The 24,429-nt window shown below is 37.6% G+C and overlaps 1 protein-coding gene across 1 annotated transcript in view; it reads right to left on the reverse strand.

Annotated features, from left to right (window-relative positions):
* Positions 1-24,429, reverse strand: part of ZMAT4 (zinc finger matrin-type 4) — a 321,685-nt gene that overhangs the window by 89,542 nt on the left and 207,714 nt on the right. Inside the window, exon 5 of the mRNA XM_036249781.1 lies at positions 1,191-1,418. Coding sequence (XP_036105674.1) covers positions 1,191-1,418 — 228 coding nt within the window. The remainder of the gene's footprint in view (positions 1-1,190; positions 1,419-24,429) is intronic.

Here is a 24,429-nt window from a genome sequence, read left to right on the forward strand (position 1 = left end):
TTGTTCTCCACCACCAACATCAAGTTGATCAAAAATGTTTAGGTGATCAAAAAATGTTTAAATGGTTATGTTCCATAACGTCTCACAAATTGATATGTTGCTTTCTAAGAAATCCACAGACTGGTCCTTACCCTACAGTTTCCAGGATTCTGCTCAGCAGCTTCTGTGAAATGTCATGCAAACTTTGAATGCTACACAGTTCCCATCGATCAAGGAAACACCTGTCAACACCCTGGCCAGCATGGCTCAGTGGTCAGAGTGCTGGTCTGTGCACAGAAGGGTCTCGGGTCCAATTCCCGATAAAGGGCACATGCCTGGGTTGCATATTCAATCCCTGGCCCTGGTGAGGGTGCATGTGGGAGGCAATCAATCCTCGTGTCTCTTTCACATTGATGGTCCCCCCACCTTCTTCCACTCTCTCTAAAAATCAATGGGAAATATATCCTCAAGGATGAAAAAAAAAGAAAATACCCGTCAAAATGGAATGGGACAGCCAGGTATTGACTACATCATGGCATACAGCACCACTGTGCCTCAACTTCCAAGTTATTTCTACTAAAGGGACTTGGGCTTGCTGGAAGCCATCAAATAGAGTCAATGTATTGCCCTGTTTGGGAAAATTCATAATAGCACAAACATTTAAAATAAGATAATGTTGGCCTTTTCAGCATCTTCATTCATACTGCTCATGTACAAAAGCATTCATTAGAGAAGGTGTTGAAAGAGAAAGCAGAAGGAAACTTATGGTTTATGGATGGGTGGCTTTGCTTTGAAAAATAGTCAATAAAAATATGGAAATAAACTGTTTGAAAGAAAGGAGATTACAAAAATTAAGCTAGTTTTCTGCTCATTTCCTTTTTCTTCTATTTCTTAAAAAAAAAATGTTTTTATTGATTTTATATAAAGAGAAACATCAATGTGAGAGAGAAACACCGATCGGTTGCCTCCTGCATTCTCCCTTCTGGGGGATTAAACCCGCAACCCGGGCATGTACCCTGATCAAGAATCAAACTAGGATCTCTGAGTCCATTGGACAATGCTCGATCCACTGAGCTACACCGGCCTTCTAAAAGGTTCTTCTATTCCTTTTGGATGAGCCTAACTAATCAGAATAATCATGCCAATTTGTAAAAACATAAGCCTTTCTCTGAAAGCCCAGTTGTGGGGCTGAAATGAGCAGTTTCTCTTACCTCTTAGTTCCCCCATATCCAGAGTTGTCCCAAGTTGTTCTAATAAAGCAACTCTTGCCGCATTCTTTTTGTGTTTCTTGCCATCATAATGTTGCTGGGCCATCAGAGGATTATTAAACCAGGCTGCACAGAGCCCGCAGTATCTGTCTGAATCTCTTCTTTGATAGGGAGATGCCACCACCGGAGCAGTGTCCACCCTCGGAGGCTTAAGTGAGCTCAGGGGGGTTGCTGTGGAGGCAAACAACCAGAGAGAAGTACAATCCAGGTTAGTACACTTATCCTCTGTCTCTAAAGGTGGAAGAATCTCATGTTCATTGAAAAGCTCAAAAATCCAAGAGTTTATTGAGAGCAGAAAAATAACCTTCACCAGGCTTTGTTTTTGAAGTTGGGACAAAACTGAAAATGACTAATTTATTGAGATCAGGGTTCTCACTTTGTTATGTTTCCTCTGTTGGTCCAGGAGACCACTCCTTATAAAGAAAGAAAGATTTTTCCAAATCAACTCTTGGAGATAAGGAGTGGTCTGTTAATCAAGTTGAAGACAAACCCTGAAGTAAACATTGAACAATCTTGACTTGAAATATTCTGAATGAGTTATTGAATGAACGAGACATTGTGCACCATAAATAAAAATTACCAATAAATAAAGGATTTGCCCAAGTAATAGCAAATCTTTCAGTGACATGGATTGTACCAATTGACAAATCATTTTAATTTTACTGTCAGTTACTTCTGTTTATTAGGACAGGTTATTTTCAGCCTATACCTGCTAAAATTGACATTGAAAGTACATTAAAGAAAAAAAATAAAAGGACCGAAAGACAAACACTATAGAGCATATATTGCTTCTCTAAGCTGAAAGGCATGTATCACTATTTTGAGATTACACAGTCCCAGCTATTAACTTGACACATTCCATTGTGAGTTTATAGTTATTTTTGGTCCAGAAAAAAAAAGAACCCGACTTGAAGTTTACTAACAGAAAGTAAAAAATAACATCCAAGTTGCTTTCATCCTCATAATAACTATGACTCGGCTTGTCGTCCCATTTCCCAGACAATGGACTTCAGAGATGCCAAATGATTTACTGAAGGTAAGACTACAAACCACATCTTTAGTTTCCAAGACCAGTGTTCCTTTTGCTACCCCTAATTCTATTTTCATACTTCTTATTAGGCAAAGGGATTTTTTTTCTAGACCTCAGTCATCTTTGTATTTTATATAGGATTTAATTTAATTAAGGGAACAAATTCTGATCCGTGTATTTTGAGGAATAAAAATAAATGTAAATTCTCACATAGCCCATCCATCATAATGTCATACAGTAGTACTTCCTGTTTGTTCTTTCCCTCTGCCATGTGGAGGGCAGATGGCAAAATCGTGGAAATTAGGGTCATTCCAAGGAAAAACTGAGATATGGGAGCTCAATAGCAAATTAAGCAACTACTTAACTAACCCTCTAAGCTTTCAAACAACCTTTACGTAAATTTGTATTTTTTAGATTAAATAACTGATATAGACATAAGTAATTGCTGAATGACATTTTAATTCAAGAAATACCTGTAGTATAATAATAATATCTTGAGAAGTCTTTCCCTCTCCATCCAGAGATTTCATCAGATAACCTGGGTGGAACCATCCTAGCAGCCACCCAGTATCATTCTGCTGGGACTCAGAAATGCTAATAAAAAGCTGCAAATATGCAGTTGACCTGCACGTGAAAGGACTTCTATCTACTTTTCTGAAAGAAATTGGATTTTGCTTCCAAATTTTCCTTCATCCTTATCAATTTCTGAGGATTCATAGCTGCCTGTTGTTTTTGATGTCAATGGAAAGCATCAAATGTTTGCAATCTGAATGAATGTTGACTCTTGAAGCATAATTTATTTTTCTCTAAACTGGGCCTACAAAAAATTTCAGAGTCAAATTTATCAATTGATACTTTAGACACCACATTCTAGCAGGACTGATGCACAGTAGAATATTTGTCAAATAAGATAGTAATCTTATCTTGCATTTAAGAAGGTAGTTTGATGCTGCATCTGTATTGTAGCTTCTCCTCTTTGATAATTATATCTTCTGTATAGGCTGAACTTGAGTTTCTTATGCTTTGTTTCCAACTGTCTTTACCAATCTCAACCCAGTTTATATTTCATAAAAAGGCAAACTAAATAATATGAAGGGAGTGAAATCAGCTTAGACTCAAATTCCGAAATCAAGGTTGGGTTGGACTCCTTCACCACTGAGCTGCATAACCTTTGGCAACATCTCTGATGTCTCTGGTTTGCACAAGGTTAATAATCAAGGTCACCATATCTTTAAAACCCACAGTATGGGGGATAGAATAGATTATAGAAGCTCTCTCTCTTTATGGCTTTGACTGGATGTCAAATAAGATTGTGAAGAAGGAGAGTATTTTCCAGGTTATTTTTCTAAATTTGTATGTGTATTTGGATCACATTTCTTTGGCAAAAGTGTATTATTCTAATAAAATGAATACAAAGTGAGAAAAAGATTATCCTTTGGTTTACAACATGTTTTTAACAAAACCCATTATGCTCTGGCCGGTTTGGCTCAGCGGTTAGAGCATCGGCCTGCAGTCCAGACAGACCTGGGTTCAGTTCCCGCTAAGGGCATGTATCTCAGTTGCAGTTTGTCCCTGGCCCTGGTTGGGTCATGCAGGTGGCAACCACTCAATGTGTCCCTTTCACATCAATGTTGCTCTCTCTCTCTCTCTCTCTTTCTCTCTCTCTCTCTTCCTCCCACTCTATCTGAACAAGAAATGGAAAAAAATGTTCTCAGGTGAAGATAAAAAAAACAATTGGTTGATGCATAGTTAATTTTTATTTTTATTTCATGCTTTATGTTTTCATTCTAATTGCAAATACATTTAGCTAAATATTGACTTCCCTTCTCCCATGTAGAACTTAAAACCAAGAGTAAATTTGTTAAAACCAGTAGTTCTAAACTTGGATGAACATTAGACTCACCAAGAGCTTTAAAAATCTCTATGCCCAGGTTGTTCCCAGACTCATTTTATTAGAACCTTGGAGTAGGAGCCAAGCATCAGGATGCTTTTAACACCTCCCCCACCCCACCACCTTCACCCATCTTTCTAACATACAGTCAATGCTGTGGACCACTGTTTTAAATATTGCCAGATTTTATGTTAAAATGATTGTAAAATAGTCTTCTTGGATCTTTACATAAAAGAAAGTCTCATATTATATTCCATGGCAAGGAACAAAAAATTTTGTAAGCGATAACCAAAATTCACATCTTTATCCACGAGACAGAAAGGAAAAATAATTACTTGGTATTTTCTTAAAACCCCATCAGTTTTACCATTTCATCAAAATATAAAAGGTTCTTCAAAACAGTAGCTGATATTATGCATGAATGGGTGGACGTGGAGACTACTATGCTAAGTGAAATAAGCTAGTCAGAGAAAGACAAGTACCACATGATCTCACTTATATGTGGAATCTGATGGACAAAATATAACCAGAGGCATAAATACATGGAACAGACTGCATGGAACAGGCTGACAGCTGTCAGAGAAGAGGGGGTTGTGAGTGGGGTTGGGGGGACTGGATAAAGAAGGTGAAGAGATTAGCCAAAAAACATATATGCATAACCCATGAACAATGCAACAGTGTGGTGATGGCCAGAGGGAAGGGGGTGGGGTCAGGGTGGAGGTGGGCAAAAGTAGAGGGTGAAAATAGGGACATCTATAATAGTGTCAACAATAAAAATAGTTACAAAAATATGATAAAAGTTAAATAGCAATTTCATCCCTCTCCACACACAGAAACTCAAATACACATTGAGCTGCTGAGATGCTGTACCCCCACTTCTGATGACCACATCACCAGCCTGGGCTGCCGCTGCGTACCATCCCTCTCCACAAAGCAGTAAACACCTGTCCTGCTGGTGTTCTTCCATCCCATTGGCTCTGTGAGGCCCTGAGGCCTTGACAACCACCTTGCAATTTTAGTTGTGTATGTTCATGTGTAAGAACAATTAGATCATAATACTAATACTTTGATATTTAACACTTTTGTGTTTGCTATCTCCTCTAGTATATGTCCACAATCCCTTATTTTAATTCAGAAAATTTTTATAAAGTCTCTGAAACTCAACATTTTCTTTGTGATTCATTTGTCATGAAAACCTAACCTGAATTCACACAAGGCTATTTATAGTCTACATATATATACATCGCTTAGTGTAAACATACATACATATTTTAGTGGAGTTATTAATATCTCTGATCTCAGATCACAGAAACATAATATGTTGTACACATGTACTTTATTATATATCAAAAATCCTAAATTTTTTTTTTATTTTCAAAATTTATTTGGCCCCCAATATAGTGAACAAAAGATCACAGATCTGTAGTCAGTTCATAGTAACTAAAATAAACTCAACTTGTTTTAATGCTTGAGACATTTGAAACAAATCAATCTCCAAGACTTCATTTCTAAAAATCACCTGAAATTGGAATAATTTTCAATATCACTTTTAGTGTTTTACATGTTTGTCAAGAAGCCAGTTCTCAACAGCTATCTATAGCTATCTTGAATAATGGTCTAAAATAATACGTATCGCTGTTCTATAGTTGTTTCTTCCTGAAAAAATAACCACAGTTGATCTAATGACAAAAATATTTCCAAGGCACCCTGTGTGTGCCTCTCTCAGAACACTTCCTTACTCTGTAATGAAACATTGTACACAACCACATTCCATGAGGCCAGCACCTGGCATGGTGGCACACACAAAGTGAGTATTCCACACCTTTTGTTGAATGAATGAGTGAATGAATGAATGAATGCTCTTCTCATGTGAAGTGAGTGAAGTACACTGGTAACCAGATTTTTCTTGATTCTTCTAAATTGGGTCATTTAGCACTTGAGTAGGTAGGTGTTGTACTATCCAATGCAAATACTAGCAAATAAGTAACCAGGTTATGAGGGAGTGAAGGCTAACCTGTGGAAGGGCAACATGTCAAAGTGTAGATTCAACAGTGTATTCTGAATGTCAGTATTCTTTCAAACTTTTGTTCATTTGCTGAGTGGCCTCTTTCTGTACATTTCAGAGAGTGCAACTATGCGCATCATTCTAGAAATTTTACTTTCAAGCAGGAAGCCCTCTACTCTGATTTGTTTATCATGGCATCCAAATCCTCACTCTAAGCTTCTAGCCTGGTACCAACCATCCTAGTTTGCCCAGGACCAAGAGGGTTCCCAGGACATGGGTCTTGCAAGTGCTAAAACAAGTCAAACTAGAATGAGTTGATCACCCTAGCTTCTGGGTCAGACTGATTTAACATCACAATGGAGAAACAGGAATTAGTAAATGTTTGGCAATCATTTGTTCAAGAGCCTAGAGCAGGTGCAATTTCAACCAAGAAGAGAGGATCCACCAATAGATTTCAAAGCTTCACGTGTCAGATCACCAAGTGGGTGTCCTTAGCCAGATTAGTAACACAGTCAGCAGGCAATGGGATTCTCACCTGCTTCTCTTCTGCACCAGTGACACAGAGTGTCCTTCAACCCCTGCACATGGGGCTTTCACAAACATCCCTTCTCTCTCTCTCATGCTTTCTAGGCTTTAGGATAGCAAACATTCGTTCATTCTCAAAAAGGATTTGGGAGTTTTTGAAATAGTTAAAAGAATTTACTCATTTTAAAGGATGTGCATTTCTCACCTAAGGCAGTCTTGTCCATAAGTAACCAGGTTATGGGGGAGTGAAGGCTAACCTGTGGAAGGGCAACATGCCAAAGTGTAGATTCTGAGTTATGTAATATTCTGAAAGTAGTATATTATGTCTATTCCATATGTTTTCTTAAGTTCCCCCAAATCCCATTGACCAATGGGGCAACTTGAAGTTCAGGAAGATAAATCAATCGGCACAAGGCCCCCTAATAAAAAGCAATAAAGGAAACTGCAAAGACCAGATCTTGGGACTTGAAGACCGGTATCATATTTCAATGCAACTAGTTTCTTATGATGCCGAAGGAGCAATAGGCCAAATGAACATATTGTAAAATTAGAGAGTCAGCACACATTTCCTGGGCTCCAACACCTGTTCTCCATGGCTACTGTTTGGAAATAAGCATTGTCTCTAAAACAATTTTTATGATTTCTAGTCCCTATGATAAACTGCCTTTTTTTTTTCTTTCTTTTTTCCAACCCTAAATCAAAATAACGACGACAGTAGGAATTCTTCCGCAAGTATCACTGTTTTTTCTGCAAATGCTGTTAAGAGTTCAATTTGACTGGGTCAGTCAGTGCTGGTCGGAGGAGACAGCTGCCAGTGTGGATTCACAGCTCAGTCTCCAAACAGGCCAGCCTCTCCTGCAGGAAAATGCTCAGCTCAACGCATACTGTGCAAAGTCTGAGCTCAAAACAGATTTTCTCTGTGTCTCTCACAGAGGATAGTGCTGCCTGTGTAGATGGTAGATATTCAACAATCATGTAATGAATAAAATAAAAAAATCAGTAGTGTATTTCAGTTAATATCAACTCAGGGGATCTTCATGTTTTAATAATAACTTATGAAAGGTGAATTTTAAATCTTTAATGGTTTCATTAAACTTACTTTAAAGGATTCAAAATAAATTAGGTGTTGATAAATGGATAGATTAAATAAACTGTGCATATCTACACTCTGAAATAACAGGCAGCAATCAAAAACATGTTTGTTTTTTTAAAAGAGTGTTCAAGATATAATGTAAACTAAAAGATATGGTTTATATGGAGGGTATAAACCAAATTACTTAATAGTAAATTATATACACACATAAAACTATACATAAAGACTAGAAGGCTGTAAATGAAAATCTTAGCAACAATTATTTCTAAGTTGTGGATTCTGGGTAATTTGCTTTCTACTCATGGATATATATATACTCTTTGGTGCAGAGGAAAAACATTTTTATTTTATCACTTACATATAGGCTACATTTCATGCTAACTTATTTTAGTACAAAGTCTAGAAAACACTGCCTAGGGGACTTGTGGTGCCACAACTATGTCTTAAATTAAATCTCAGAAGATTTTATTTGCAGTAATTTATTTATTAATTTATTGTTGATTTGAGGAGAAAAGGGTTAGAAGAATGCTGGCTTAGTCAAAATATGATGTTAAAGAGCTTATTATATATCTCCAACTTTTTCAAAAGATACAGGGATAAGCCATTTCTCCAGCGTAGAGCAGATCCAAAAATGGCTCTAATTAATCTATAAAGTAAAGAATCTCTCTTCCTTCTCACATGATATGCTTGGAAGTGAATTCTGCTATCTAAGGCTACGAGGAAAGAAAATTAAATGAAATATCCCATGTTCCAAAATATGTGCCATTAAACACTTCCAGAGAGTAAACAAAGATGAGAATGACCTAAGAGAAACATTATTCCAACTCAATTTTGTATCAACATTCTAAGTATAATCAATGCATTAACGGGAATTGCTTCCTCATTCATGCTAAATTCATATATCATCAGTCTTTATTAATATAGTATTCATAGATCATTGATTTTCATTAATATAGAATAATTCCCACTAGTTTCAGTCACTGATTAGATTCTAAACATCATAAGTATGCCTTTTTTTCGGCAGAATTTTAATCTTTGAAAATAGGCCATTATATAGAATTTTAGGGAGATAAAGTCCTTTTTTAACTTTCTCACAATTTTTTTAAACAAGAAAATTTTCAATAGTTTACTTTTTATTGTGTTCTGGTTTTGCTTATTTATTTACTTTTTTTAAATCTGAAGAAATTTACAGAACAGATGCAAGAATAGTGCAAGGAATTTCTATAGACCTTCCCTCAGGTTCTCTGATTATTAACATTTTGCCACATGGGTTTCATCATTTTCCCTGTCTTTCCCATAAATTTTTATACATACACAGAGAGAGACACACACATATAAAAAACTCAAAGGCTATGCTGCTTTCTCTACATTCTTCTATTCATTGAAAACAGAGCGATAGAATGTAAGTTCCACAAAGACAAGGATCTTGATCTGTTTTGTTCACTGATGCATCCCAGGTGCTCAGGACTGAGCCTGGCACATAGCATTTGTTAAATAAACTCTTGTTGAGTGAAGGGAGCAGTTAATTCTCCAGAAAGCTATCTATGTAAGAGAAGAAATCATGGTTTTACTTTAGGACATTCTGCGAGCATGATGTGATAACATGTATTCTGTCTCTAAAAAACAACTGTTTTTGTCTCCTTTGCCAAAGATTAACTGACTATAAAGGTGTGGATTTATTCTGGGCTCTTTATTCTGTTCTATTGGTCTATATGTCTGGTTTTATACCAGTATGAAGCTGTTTTGATTATTATGGCCTTGCAGTATAGTTTGATAGCAAGTAACATGATTCCTCCAACTTTGTTCTTCTTTCTCAAGATCACCGTTGCTATACAGGGTCTTCTATGGATCCACATAAATTTTTGGAATATTTGTTCTAGTTCTGTGAAATACACCATTGGTACCTTGACACAAATTGAGTTGAATCTGTAGATTGCTTTGGGTAGTATGTACATTTTTGGGCTAAAGATAGTCTATTCAATAAATCGTGCTGGGAAAATTGGACAGATATGTGCAAAAGAAATGAAAATAGACCACCTTCTTACACCACACACAAAAATTAACTCAAAATGGAGTAAAGACAAAAGTTAGACTTAAAACCATAAGAATCCTAGAAGAAAACATAGGCAGTAAATTTGCGGACATTTCTCACAGCAATTTTTTTTCTGACATATCTCCTTGGGCAAGAGAAACAAAAGAAAAAAATAAGCAAATGGGACTACAACAAACTAAAAAGTTTTTTTCACAGCAAAAGAAACAATCAACAAAATAAAGAGACAACCAACTGAATGGGAGAAAATATTGTTAATATATCTGATAAGGGGTTAATATCCAAAATTTATAAAGAACTTATAAAACTCAACACCAAAAAAACCCAAACAATTCAATTAAAAAGTGGGCAAAGGACCTGAATAGACACTTCTCCAAAGAGGACATACAGATAGCCAATATACACGAAAAGATGCTCAATATCACTAATCATCAGAGAAATGCAAATTAAAACCACAATGAGATTTCGCCTCCACAATGAGATATCGCCTCACACCCGTCAGAATGGCTATTATCAATAAATCAACCAACAGCAAGTGCTGGCACTGTGGGAAGCAGTATGGAGTTACCTCAAAAAGTCAAAAATGGAACTGCCTTATGACCCAGTGATTCCATTTCTGGGAACTTATCCAAAGAAATCTGAAACACTAATTCAAAATAATATATGCACCCCTATGTTCATTGCAGCATTATTTGCAATAGCCAAGATTTGAAAGCGGCCAGGATACCCCTCAGTAGATGAGTGGATAAAATAGCTATGGTACTTTCACACAATGGAATACTACTCAGTCATAAAAAAGAAGACAAGTTTACCCTTTCCAGCAGCATAGATGGACCTGGAGAACATTATGCTAAGTGAAATAAGCCAGTCAGAGAAAAACACATACCACATGATTTCACTTACATGTGAAATCTAATGAACATGAACTAATAAGTAAATAGTGACAGACTCATGGATAGAGAGAGAGCTGGCTGACAGCTGTGAGGAGAGGGGCTGGGGGGTGGAGGGATTGAGTAAAAAAGAAAGAAAGAACTCATGGACCCAGACAACAGTGTGGTGATTGTGAGGTTGGGGAGGGGGGCAAGGGGAGGAGTGTGGGTGGAGGTGGAGGAAGGTATAGGGGGGATTAATGGTGATGGAAAAATGTAAAATAAAAAAATACACATAAAAAATAAAAAACAGTTCTTGCACTGTGGCTATGCACACATTTTATTGCATGTCACTTTATTTTACTTTACAAATGCGGTGTTTTGTTTCTTTTTACAAATAGAAGGCAAGACCCTCCACCTGCAAAAGAGTGTGACTCATTTTATTGCAATACTTAGCTGAAGCGCAATCTCTCTCATCTTTATCTGTAATGTGTCCATGGCATTCAGTCTTCAAACAATATTCAGTTAGGGTGCTTTACTCCCTCTGAGTTCAGTGTCGAAATATTTGGCTACAGCCACGGTGCCCAAACTGCACAGAAGAGCACTGGACGACGCAGGGAATAGGAGACCCATGGGTATTTTAAAACCCAAGGAAAGTGTAGCTACATCTGTCAGACACCATGGGAACTACTATCTCCAGGTAGTTCAGCTTCAATATTAGGTGCTACAATTCCTCCAGGGGGTTCATATTTCCATGATTCTGGATTACTGAAGGCTGCTGTGTTCTTCCACTTCACTCAGCCAATCAATGATAACAGGAAATAAAGATGACAATTTCTCATCTCATTCTAAGATTTGAGAAGTTATGCAGTAACTCCTTGAGTAATCCATCACGCTTTCTTAGGGAGGAAATATAAATACTAAATTTCCTTTCAGTAAAGGTGTACTGTTTTTTCAGATGGCCGCTAAGTTATTAGGAAATAACCACTTATTATGTTGTCTGGACACTAAGAGTTATGACGTCATCCTTCTATAGGATGTTTGAGCAAGACTCAATGAGCTGATAATTGAGGACTCTTGAAATGCCTTTTCTCGTAAACCTCAGACAAGAGGCAGAGCTTCAGAAGGGCAGAGTGGGTTCCCCTGACAGGGACTCACTGGCTCACTGCCAGCCCTGTGCCCGCCCCAGCAGACGTCATCCTTAGACCAGTGAGCTGGGGGACATCACCCAGATCACAGGCGGTATTGTGATGGGGGGAGCAGTGAGCTGAGACCTGGGGTCTGATACTAGCTTTTGTTCTTTTCATTCTGCCATTATTCCCTGTCTTCACCGAATCCACACTCCATGCTCAGGGGTGGGAATGATTTACTACATATCCAACAGCATCAGCTATTCAACTAGAGAGCCAGCTTCCTGGACCATTTCTTACTGCCTATGAATATTTATAGATGATTCAAAGATGAGAAGAGTGATCAGTGTCAGAAGCTCAGTGGGAGATAAAGTGCAGGCTGGGTTTAGAGGAAGACAGAGATAAAAGGGTGGCTTTTGGGGCTGGAAGGGAGCTAACACTTTAGAAGAAGTGATATCAGACGCTGAGTAAAACGTGTGCATCTGTACCTTCTTCACCTTCAGCCAGCATGCCTCCCCCTAAAAGGGATCTCCTGATTTCTCTATGTAATTTCAGTCATGAGTTACCATAAGCATATATCACTTGAAGTAACATTGGCCTTAATACCGACTGTCTGCAAGTTATGAAAAATGCCTCTGTTTTGTATTTAAAACTGTAAATATTAGCTATGCAAATATTTTGCATAGATCTATTTAGATTTAATCTAGAAATAAAGTTCTTTATATTGAATGTCACTTAGAAACTGCTAAATCCGAAGGGTCGATGCTATTCTGAGATCTACAAAAGCTGCAAACAGCTCTAGAACTTCGTAAGGTCAGATTGTGAGGCAGACGAAGCTCCTTTGCTCCATCATGTGAGCTGCCTCCCAACACTTGGATCAAGAGAATCCATAGTATCAAATGCTAAAGCAAGAAGATTTTCCAGTCCCTAAGAGTTTAAAGACAGTTGTCTTATACCACTGCTTCCTATATTGAACAATCAGGTTGGTGGGCAGAGGATGACTGCAAATAAGAAAGCAATTTTAGGTTAGATAAGACTTTGCAGATGAGTGTTAGAAAACCATGAGATTAATTCAATTCCTGGGGAAACGGAAGCCTACCAGAGCCGAAATCATTTAGATGTTTCATCCACAATTATTAACTTAACTATGGCTTGACCACAATTTGCACACTTCATTGCCATGCAGACACCGCCAAAAGAGAGTGAATGAGAGAAAATATAAATTATTTCTATTAAAGAGTTTTTAAAAAAGAGGTGCCGTTAACAGCCAAAGAGGATGACACTTCAAGCTTTCTTGGTCTGTGTGCGTCACAGGCCACGAGCTTCAACATCACCTGGCATTTATTAAAGATGAAAATCTCAGGTCCAACCCTCGACCACTGGATGAGAATCTACATTGGTGAGAGCTTCAGCTGGCTCATATGCAAACTAAATGTCAAAAGCACTGAAATTAGGATTCAGTGCTTCTCATCCTGGCTGAGGGTTAGATTGAGTTTATAGCCCCACCCCAGGCCAATTAAATCAGAATCCCTTGGCATGGGGCTCAGCAATGGTAAGTTTTGAGGCTTTGCAGGTGCTTCTAGTGTGAAGCCAGAGTTGGAAACCATGGGGCTGAAGGGATTCCATCTGTGATGGGCCTCACTTGCATCTTCCTCTTACCAAGCATCTGTGTTTTTATGTTTTATTCATTCAACTGTATGTGTTGTCAGTGTAGGCATATAGCGGCACCCCAACCCTCATGGAGCTTGAAATCTGGAATGGAAATATTTTAACTAGTTTCACAGAACTACTTTATTATGTTGCATAATTCTACAGAAGTCTGTGTGCTTTCTCAAAAATATATCATAAGAGACAATAGGTATAGAGAAAATAACGCAGATTCTAAAACAAAGTTAAAGCAAAACTCAGGGTGTTTTTTTGCTTTGGTTTGTTTGTTTGTTTAACTACACTGATGTTTCCTACAATAAAACGGGGCTGGTGGTTCAACCTCATACCCCTGCTGTGAGAATTAAAGTTTGCTTTTGCTTGATAAAAGTTATTTCCCAAGCATCCCTGCCACAGAGAATACCAAGACGGAAACCCAGACCTCCTAACTCCTTCCCCTTGTTTTCCACTGTCACACACTGACATTAGTTCTGCCTCAGGCGCAGAGGCAGACAACAGACTGGGACAGCGGGGAGCATGGCGCAAGGGCAGATTTGGTAAGAGCAAGTCAGAAAAGCTCATCTACTGGTAGTAAAATTTCAAGTAGCTGGCCATAGGTTTGGAGTTACTACGGCAAACAAAATGTGTTATCGAATAAAGGAAGCACATAGAAGAGCCAGAGAGATGGCTTAAGGAAGAAAGACGTATGAGTAATGGTTAAAGGATGTGGAATGACTTCGCCAGAAGAAAGGAAGCAAATGTATGACTTGATAACACTTGAGATACATGGAAGATTATGGAGTTTGGACTGATGGCCAGCGGCTTTCCACAGCTTCTAAAAACAGGAAACAGAGTGGAACTCTAGGCCTCCAGAAGAGAAGTAGTTTAAGGGAGCTGATGCATGGTGTTAAGACATGCTTACCGCCCCTGAGGGAGGTTCACAGAATGTGAGCATTACTAATACCCAGTGGTGGAGGAGAGAGCATTTCAATTTCAACCACATCAGAAGCTGGGACTTTAAACAGAATCTTACTGGGATCAGAGAGAAAGATAAGATGGGAAGTCAAGATTCTGTGAATCTCTAGGTATAACACATTCCACATCCTAGTCTCTGGATGACACATAACACTTTTTTAAAAGTAACATTCTTAAAGATTAAATCATCAGGATTAATCAAATGTACGAACATCTTTCTTTCAGAGTTATCTTGACTAAAAATAGCCTCGCTTTTGTGTTAAGAAAGATCCACTACAATGTTCATGTATAGGCTGGAGTTAGTTCTTTCCTCTTCTGCCCATCAGCATTCTTGCCCTATTAGATTTACTAACTGAAAAGGAAAGGTCCAGGTACTGAGATTTCATCTGCTCTGTTGACTGAAAAGCAAAATAAAGATGCCAATGATTAGCACTTTGCACTAATCAAGCTATAATTACAGAGAGAATTCATGAGTAGGCCATTAACCCCACTCTCCTGCTTCTCAGTTAAGTGGTCTCAACAGGTAGCATAGAGCAGTAATCACACACAAATGGCTGAGGACCCCTGGCTTCCAAAAACCTCCACATCTTTTAGTTTTGAGAATGGCACTCAGAACTCACAGATCGTTTCTTCGGTCAGTATCACTAACAATAAGAATGGCTGTCTCCAAAAGGAATTGCCAAGGCTTAGCTGGTGCCCTTTAATCTCAACTTGGCAATTCATAATGCATCAAGGTGACCAAAATTCTCTTGAAAATCTTGGATGGATTTACACTCAAAGTCATAAACTAGTGTGTGCTCAACAGAAATGTGAAGAAAGTCACGTAGCAGGAAACCCTACACAAGAGAAGCAGCTTCTCTAAAGGCTGAAAGTAAGTAAGAAAACCTGACATGTCATCCTTTTGTTGGCAGACAGGTAAAATTCCTTGGTGTCTGTGTCACATGACACTTTATATAGCAGAAGAGGCTACTGAGAAATTAATTAGTGGTTTTACTTTCCTATAGATTCACTTCAGAAAATGAGAGGTGTTTCCATTACATTTCATACTGAGAGCTAAGCCTCAAAATCTGGTTTTCTGTACCCTCGGGAGAGAATGAACAATGCATATATTCTAAGCTGTCTGAGAGACAAAGGGATCTGAGTGTTTAAAGAGGGGTGTGCCCGATGTTAAAAAAAATAATTGCTTTCTAGGGCCCAGAAAAAGAGAGGGTTGCAAGTATGGATGGAGACCTGGGTGTCTTAAAATCACTGTGTCCAAGGTGGGGCCTTGAATGTCCACAGTGGGGCCTTGGCCTTCTCGTCCATAGCCTAGCTTGGCACAGAGGAGACGGGACCATCCGTGGAAGTCGCTGGCCTGGAAGAATATGACTGGTGCACAGGGAGAAGGTGAGTGAAGCCCTGGCTTCACACATCATCATCTGTGTGGTCATAAACGAGTCCGGCTGAGAGCCTTCTTTGAGGATACCTAATGCCTCCAGGCCATTGTATGACCCAAAAGATGGAGAGGACACCCAAAGAATGACTGAGACGGGCCTTCTAACCAATCTTCAGGGCTAGAGGACAGAAATAATTTAAATTGATTTCAAAAATATAAAGAAATATGCTATTTATTGTACTCAAGTGCTATCCAGTAATTCATACTTATTGCATCTGACAGTCAAAGAAACCAAACTGAGCACTAAGCAAGCTTTTGAGGCTGGTGTTTATATACATATTTCAAAAGGTGAGAATGTAGTTTGGGACATTGACTACCAGTTATTTTAGGTGACATGTTTACTTTACCAGTGCCTGCTCAGTTTCATAGACTAGACATTTTTAAGGTCCTTATTTTTAATAGATGACAAGAATTATTGCCAAAAAAATCTCTCACTCAGTTTTTTCTGAATAGCAATGCATTTTGTGTATGGATTCCAAGTCCTAACTACATCTATTGATAGTTTCAGAGTAAGCACAGGAAATGGATTATTTTATTTTTCTACTATATTCCTTCATAAAAATGTATTAAAGAATATTAAAAAATTCTTTCTAGCTGGGCCAGTGTGTCTCAGTGGTTGAGTGTCAACCCTTGCACCAGGAGGTCACCAGTTCGATTCCCAGTCAGGGCACATGTCCAGGCTGAGGCCCAATCCCCAGTAGGGTGCATGCAGGAGGCGGCCAATCGATGTTCTCTCTCATTGATGTTTCTATCTCTCTCTCCCTCTTCCTTCCTCTCTCTAAAAATCAATAAAGAAAAAAAATTTTTTTTAAAAGAATACTTTCTAGAATAAAGGTATAAGCACACCATAAGCCTGCTGAAATTATCATCTGCCTTACACCACTCTGTGATCACTCAAAAGAGAAAAGTGAGTTTATGGTATTTAAAAGGATTTGTGAAATCCTTAAACTCTGCTAATTCATTTAAACTCTGTTCACTGTAGAGTAGTCAACAGCCTGATTGGCGTGGTTTCTTCGGATAGCATGCCACCATGGAAAGATTACTGCAAGAGAAGTCTCTTTGCCACCCGCCAGGTGTATCACCTTCTATGAATCTATTTCTTGTTGTATTTGTAAGCATTCAAAAAGCCAAGACATCATCAGAATAAATGCATTGATTTGGACATGACACCTTAGAACGGGCCAGCTTTCCTAATTTAAAAAGAAATGCACTGTTATGGAGAGAGCTGCCTGTTTGGCAAACTATTGTTTGCATCTATTAAGATAAGTATCCAGACAGGTTGTGTCATGCAAACCAAATAACTGGAATCGGATGATAGAACTGCCATGGTATATAAAATCTTATATGCAAATACAAGGTGCTGATTGAACCTGAAGTACATGTATTATTCAAAATTTGAATTTATGTTACTTTCAAGCAGATCTACAATACCCTGATCTTTATTCACTCGGCAGAGAACTCAAATAAGCAATTCTGTCTGGCATAGAAATTTATAGAAAAGTTCTGAAGCTTGCTGTCTCTTTCATCTTCCAAAGGAAAGAAAGAAGAAAACTGAAAAGATTTTATAAGAGAAATATACAATAAACACACTTACACAGCAGACAAGCAGAGTTAAAAGAACCGTTGCTTATCAATCCCTTTCCCCACACTGTTCACTATTCCTACAAATGAGAAATACTTGATTTAAGGTTTATAAGATCTGTCTTTGTTGCTTTATTGCTTCCAGGCATTTTGCAAGAACCTTGGGGTTTGAACTGTGCTGTTCATTAGGCAAGCGAAAATCTTTAGATCATTTTATGAAGCATTATTTATCAGCATCTAGAGACTAAGGCAAGGTCCTAGAATGTACAGTCAGGAGTCCTGAGTTCAAGCTCCAATTATATATTTTACTATGTAACACCACACAAGTTACTTTACTCTCCAGGGTCTCTGTTTTTTTCCTCAGTAAAATAGAGATAATACTTTATACTTTGTGTTTGTTATGATGAGTAAACGAAATAATAGAGGTGGGGTTTCTGATACCATATCAGATCAGTTTACAATGATCAGTTATGATTGCTGATTTTATTATTAGGTTAGATTCAGTCTACTCAGTAAGTTTTACCATATCCCAAGAACTTTAAGACATTATGCATTTTTATTTTATTGTTGAGAGATACAGACTTTTTGAAACATATTCCTTTCTATAAATATACTAAATATAAAGTTACTTTTGCTATGTAGACAGTTACTTCTGCCTGTTCATTGTAGTTATGTTCTGAAAAGTCTCCAAGAACACAAAAAGCGAACACTGAACCATTGCTCTTGAAGAAATGCAAGGTTTAGTTTCCTGTGAGCCTGCGATCACCACATTTTAATCAGTTGATCAATATAAAAGCTTGTTTTATATGAGCTTATGTTTAGAGATACTTCATTTCATATAGACATTTGATTCAAAGCCAACAACACTATAACCCATGCCCGGATCAAGCTTGTTTTCCCTTGAAGGCACATCACAACCTGCTTGGAACATAGAAACACTAGACAGTACCATCCTTGGGAGTCATTTAAAATGGCAAAATCACCAAACAAAAGAACAAAATTCACAAAACCTGGTACCAAATAGATTGCAAAAAGGGCACTTGTTTGCAGTGTGAGAGTTGAAACGAGAAAGCAGAATGTTGCCTTGTCAACCTCAGGTGAGAACATGCACACGGAGCACCTTGAAATGTTCACCACTTTGCATGTGTCTACAAATGACTACTAAAGTGCCATGAGTACTGATTTTGTGGTTACAAATACATTTTAGTGAATAGGTAAATTCACAAATACAGAATCTGCAAATAGCAAGGATCAACTCTGTGTATGTGTGTACTTGCATATATTTACATACAGTAATACACTCATTCAACTCGATCAGATGGCAGCCTCTATATTAAGTAGCTTACATATGTCTTCTCCTTTATTATGATAATTATATAATGTAAGTACACCATAAGTTTAAAATATGAAATTGATGGTGGAGTAGTTAAAATAACCTGTAAAGGTTCACACAGATATATCCAGAATTTAAAACTGGGTCTGATTTTAGAGACTATGTTCATATTCTACATTATTCTGTTATTTTTTACCTATTTTATCAGGAAAAAAGGAGGTTTTTTTTAAAGCCAAGCAAGTTGACAGGCATGACAGTTCCTGTAAAAATGAAAAACAACCACCTTTGATCACCCCATTTAAATGAAATTTAAATAACCAAGGTAACTCAATTCGACAATAAAGCTATAGTTATGTAAATGTCTATCATTACTCTAATGCATGCTGCCAATTTTTACTCATCCAACAAATATTATGAAATGCCTACTATGTGCCACAAAGTGTTCTATGCGCAGTCACCGACGGAGAGGCGGTGCCAGGATGCCTCCTCGGCTGCTCACCTCGGAGCTGCTCTCCACCATCTTCCAGCATCCTTGACACATACACTCCGCTACGGCAAGTTCAAACCCATAGGGGTCAAAATGAGAGGAAAGGTAATGCTGGGAAGTATATACAGGAAAGCATTCAATACCCAGTTTTGTTAAGAAAGAAATGTATTCATCAAAGTTTATATGTGAAACAGTCACTTTAAGAGACAGTGTATCAACCAGGAGAGATTAGACTATCCAGCAATAAGAAACACCACCAAAATATCACAATGAAAGGCATCTTTCTTTCTCTCCTTGCAAAATCCAATATAGGTTGAATGGCCCTCCTCCTTCTTTTAGGCTAGTCCTAAAGTAATGCAAATTACACCTGAACACAATCAATTGAAAGTCTAGAGAACATAGAAAGTTAATGGGTTTCAGATGAACAATGTCTCTGCCACAAACTGACAATTTTCTTGTTAATCATAAATATAATAATACCTATCCATTTATGGGTGATCTTAAACTTCCCTTTGATTAATTGTACATAATGGAGAATATCTGTAGTGTAAAGCTTCTTTTTTTCATATGCTTCAAATTTCTTTTAACTAATATATATTCTCTTCAAAAAAATTATTAAGAACATCTAAATAAAATTTTCTTTTGGGGTACTCTTTAGGATTGTAAGAACTTGGTCTCATTCTTTCTCCAACTATCTTGTTTATATGGGTTTATCAAAAAAAAGAAAGAAAGGGGAAAAATTACTAGCTAGTGAGCATTATATTGAGGTTCATGACCTTTGTTACTTGCAATCCATTAAATAAAGGAGGTTTGCATATTGTGTTGAAAAGGTTTCCCCCAAAAACCAGCTAAAATTTCATATACAATCAAAAATTTAGAATGTGAACTTATTTGGAAATAGGGTCTTTGCAGATGTAATAAGTTAAGTGAAGATTAGTCAATCTGGATTAGGGTGGAATCTAAATCCGGTAACTGGTATCTACATAAGCAGAGGAGAGGACACACTGTTCACAGGGAACAAGGACAGTGACCATGAAGCAGAAATGGAGGTGACACAGCTACAATGCCACGGAAGGAGACACCAGCAGGTAGGAGACATAAGGAAGGATTCTTCCCTCAAGCCTACAGAGGGAGCCTGGCCCTGCCCACACCTTGATCTCAGACTTCGAGCCTTCAGACAGAGAGAATAAATTTCTATTGGCTTCAGGAACCCAATTTATGAGATTTTATTCCTGCAACCTTGAGAAACTAATACAGACTGGATTTCAGATTTCAAGTAAGAATTAAAAATCAGGAGATATAAGCATTTTGAGATTATAGCAAAATCTGGTTATGATTCGTTTTCTTTTCTTTTTTAATTAATTAATTAATTGATTAATTTTTGTTACAGATGTTTCTCTTTTTTGCCCCACTGATGCCCCCCTCCCCCTCCCTCCCTGCCCTGTCCCCAGCTCTGTTGTCCATGTCCACTGTTCATGCATACTTGCATATAAGTTCTGTGCTTTATCTCTCCCCTACCACACACTCTCCTGGGGATTGTCAGTCTATACCTCACTGCCACGATTCTGGGACTACCCCATTCCTCAGACTGTTATGTTCATTATATTCCACAAATAAGTGAGATTATATGAAACTTCTCTTTCTCTGCTTGGCTTGTTTCACTTAGGATGATACTTTCCAGGTCCCTCCGTGTAGTCTCAAAGGATAAGAGATCTTTCTTTCTTACAGCTGCATAGTACTCCATTGTGTATATGTACCACTGCTTTTTTATCTATTCGTCTACTGATGGATACTTGGGCTGTTTCCAGATCTTAGCTACTGTAAATAGTGCTGCTACACACATGGGGGTACATATATTACTACTGACTGGAGATTCAGGCTTCTTAGTGGGATCACTGGGTCAAATGGAAGTTCAATTTTTAATTTTTTGAGGTAACACCATATTGTTTTCCATAGTGGCTGCACCAGTCTGCATTCCCACCAGCAGTGTACTAGAGTCCCCTTTTCTCCAGACCCTTGCCAACACTTGTTGCTTGATGATTTGTTGATGGTGGCCATTCTGACAGGTGTGAGGTGATACCTTATTGTTGTTTTAATTTGCATCTCTCTGATGATTAGTGATGTTGAGCATTTCTTCATATGTCTCTTGGCCATTTGTATGTCCTGTTTGGAGAGGTGTCTATTCAGCTCCTCTGCCCATTTTTTAATTGGGTTCTTTGTCTTCCTTTTGTTGAGTTGTATGAGCACTCTCTATATATTGGAAATTAACCCCTTATCTGATACATCATTGGCAATTATGCCCTCCCATACAGTGGGTTGCCTTTCCATTTTGCTGATTGTATCTTTCGCTGTGCAGAAGCTTTTGAGTTTGATGTAGTCCCATGTGTTCATTTTCTCCTTTGTTTCTATTGCCTTAGGTGGTGTATCAGTGAAAATTCTTATGCGTATGATGTCTGAAATTTTATTGCCTACAGTTTCTTGTAGGATTTTTATGGATTCATGAGTCACATTTAAGTCTTTTATCCATTTTGACTTTATTCTTGTCTATGGTGTAAGTTGATGGTCTAGTTTCATTTTTCTACTTGTAGCTGTCCAATTTTCCCAACACCATTTATTAAAGAGGCTGTCCTTACTCCACTATATGCTCTTGCCACCTTTGTCAAATATTAATTGAACATATTGCCTTGGGTCCATTTCTGGGTTCTCTATTCTGTTCCACTGGTCGATATGCCTGTTCTTGTGCCAGTATCAGGCTGTTTTAATTACAGTGGCTTTGTAGTATAAGCTGAAATCTGGTAATGTGATCCCTCCTACTTTGTTCTACTTTTTCAAGATTGCTGTGGCTATTCGAGGTCTTTTTTGGTTCCATATAAACATTTGAAGTACTTGTTCTAATTCTGTGAAGTATGCCGTTGATATTTTGATGGGGATTGCATTGAATCTATAGATTGCTTTTGGTAGAATGAACATTTTAATGATGTTAATTTTTCCAATCCATGAACAGGGTATGTGCTTCCACTTTTTTACTAGGCTTAATAAATGAACTTGGCAAAGTAGAAGGATACAAAATTAAAGTCAAGAAATTGAAGGCATTCTTATAAACAAATGATGAACTCACTTTTTTATATCTTCCTCTATTTTTTTTTTCAATGACCTGCAGTTTTCTGCAAATAGGTCCTTTATTTCTTTGGTTAAGTTTATTCCTAGGTATCTTAATATTTTTCTGCTGCAATGGTAAAGGGGATTGTTTTCTTAGTTTCTCTTTCTGTGAGTTCATCATTGGTGTATAAGAATGCCTTCGATTTCTTGACTTTAATTTTGTATCCTGCTACTTTGCCAAGTTCATTTATTAAGCCTAGTAAAATTTTGATGGAGTCTCTGGAGTTTTCTACATATAGTATCATGTCATCTGCAAATAATGACAGATTCACTACCTCCTTTCCAATTTGGATCCCTTTTATTCTTTCTTCCTGTCTGATTGCTGTGGCTAAGACTTCCAGTACTATGTTAAAAAAGAGTGATGAAAGTGGGCATCCTTGAATTGTTCCTGTTCTTAAGGAAAATGCTTTTAGTTTTTGTCCATTGAGTATGATGTTGGTTGTAGGTCTTTCATATATAGCCTTTATTATGTCTAGATATGATCCCTCTATTCCCACATTGCTGAGCGATTTTATCAGAAATGGATGCTGGATTTTGTCAAAGGCTTTTTCAGCATCTATTGATATGATCATGTGGTTTTTATTCTTCATGTTATTTATGGGGTGTATCACGTTTATTGATTTGCGAATATTGTACCAGCCTTGCATCCCTGGGATGAATCCCACCTGGTCATGGTGGATAATTTTTTTGATGTATTGCTGGATCCAATTTGCTAGTATTTTGTTCAGGATTTTGGTGTCTATTTTCATCAGGGATATTGGCCTGTAGTTTTCTTTCTTTGTAGTGTCTTTTCCTGGTTTTGGAATTAGAATTATGCTGGCCTCATAAAATGAGTTTGGAACTCATCCTTTTTCTTGAATTTTTTTGAAATGGTTTGAGGAGAATGGGTGTTAGTTCTTTGAATGTTTGGTAAAACTCCCCCGTGAAGCCATCTGGGCCTGAGCTTTTGTTTGCTGGGAGAGTCTTGATTACATCTTCAATTTCTTCTGTTGTTATCGGTCTGTTCAAGTTTTCTATCTCTTCTTGATCCAGTTTTGGGAGACTACGTGTTTCTAGAAATTTTTTCATTTTGCTTAGATTGTCGAATTTGTTGCCATATAATTGTTCATAGTAGTTGTTAACGACCTTTTGTATTTCTGTGGTGTCAGTTGTTACTTCTCTTCTTTCATTTCTGATTTTGTGTATTTGGGTTCTCTCTCTTTGTTTCTTGGTGAGTCTAGCTAAGGGTCCATCAATCTTGTTTATCTTTTCGAAGAACCAGTTTTTTGTTTCATTGATCCTTTGAATTGTTTTTTTGGACTCTATGTCGTTTATTTCTGCTCTGATATTTACTATTTCCTTCCTTCTAGTGCTCCGGGGTTTTCTTTTTATTTGCTCTCTAGTTCTTTAAATTGTGAGGTTAGATAGTTTATTAGAGATTTTTCTTGTTTTTTGAGGTAGGTCTGTAGTGCTATGAACTTCCCTCTCAGAACTGCTTTCGCTGCATCCCATAGATTTTGTGTTGTTGTGTCTTCATTTTCATTGGCTTCCAGGAAGTTTTAAATTTCTTCCTGATCCCCTCGGTAACCCATTCATTGTTTAATAACATGTCATTTAGCTCCCATGTGTTCAAATGTCTTTGTATGTTCTTGCAATTGATTTCTAGTTTCATGCCATTGTGATCTGAGAAGATATTTGATATGATTTCAGTCTTCTTGAACTTGTAGAAACTTAGTTTGTGCCCTAACATGTGGTGTAACTTTGAGAATATCCCATGTGCACTTGAGAAGAATGTGAATTTTGCTGTTTTGGGGTATAATTCTCTGTAGATATCTATGAAATCCATTTGGTCTAGTGCTTCATTTAGCGTCTCTGTTTCCTTACTAATTTTTTGTCTAGAGGATCTATCCAGTGATGTCAGCGGTGTTCAAGTCCCCTGCTATGATTGTATTGCTATTGATTTCTCCTTTGAAGTCCTCCAGAAGATTTTTATTTA

This window comes from Molossus molossus, unplaced genomic scaffold (genome assembly GCF_014108415.1).
Source record: "Molossus molossus isolate mMolMol1 unplaced genomic scaffold, mMolMol1.p scaffold_m16_p_9, whole genome shotgun sequence".
NCBI lineage: Eukaryota > Metazoa > Chordata > Mammalia > Chiroptera > Molossidae > Molossus > Molossus molossus.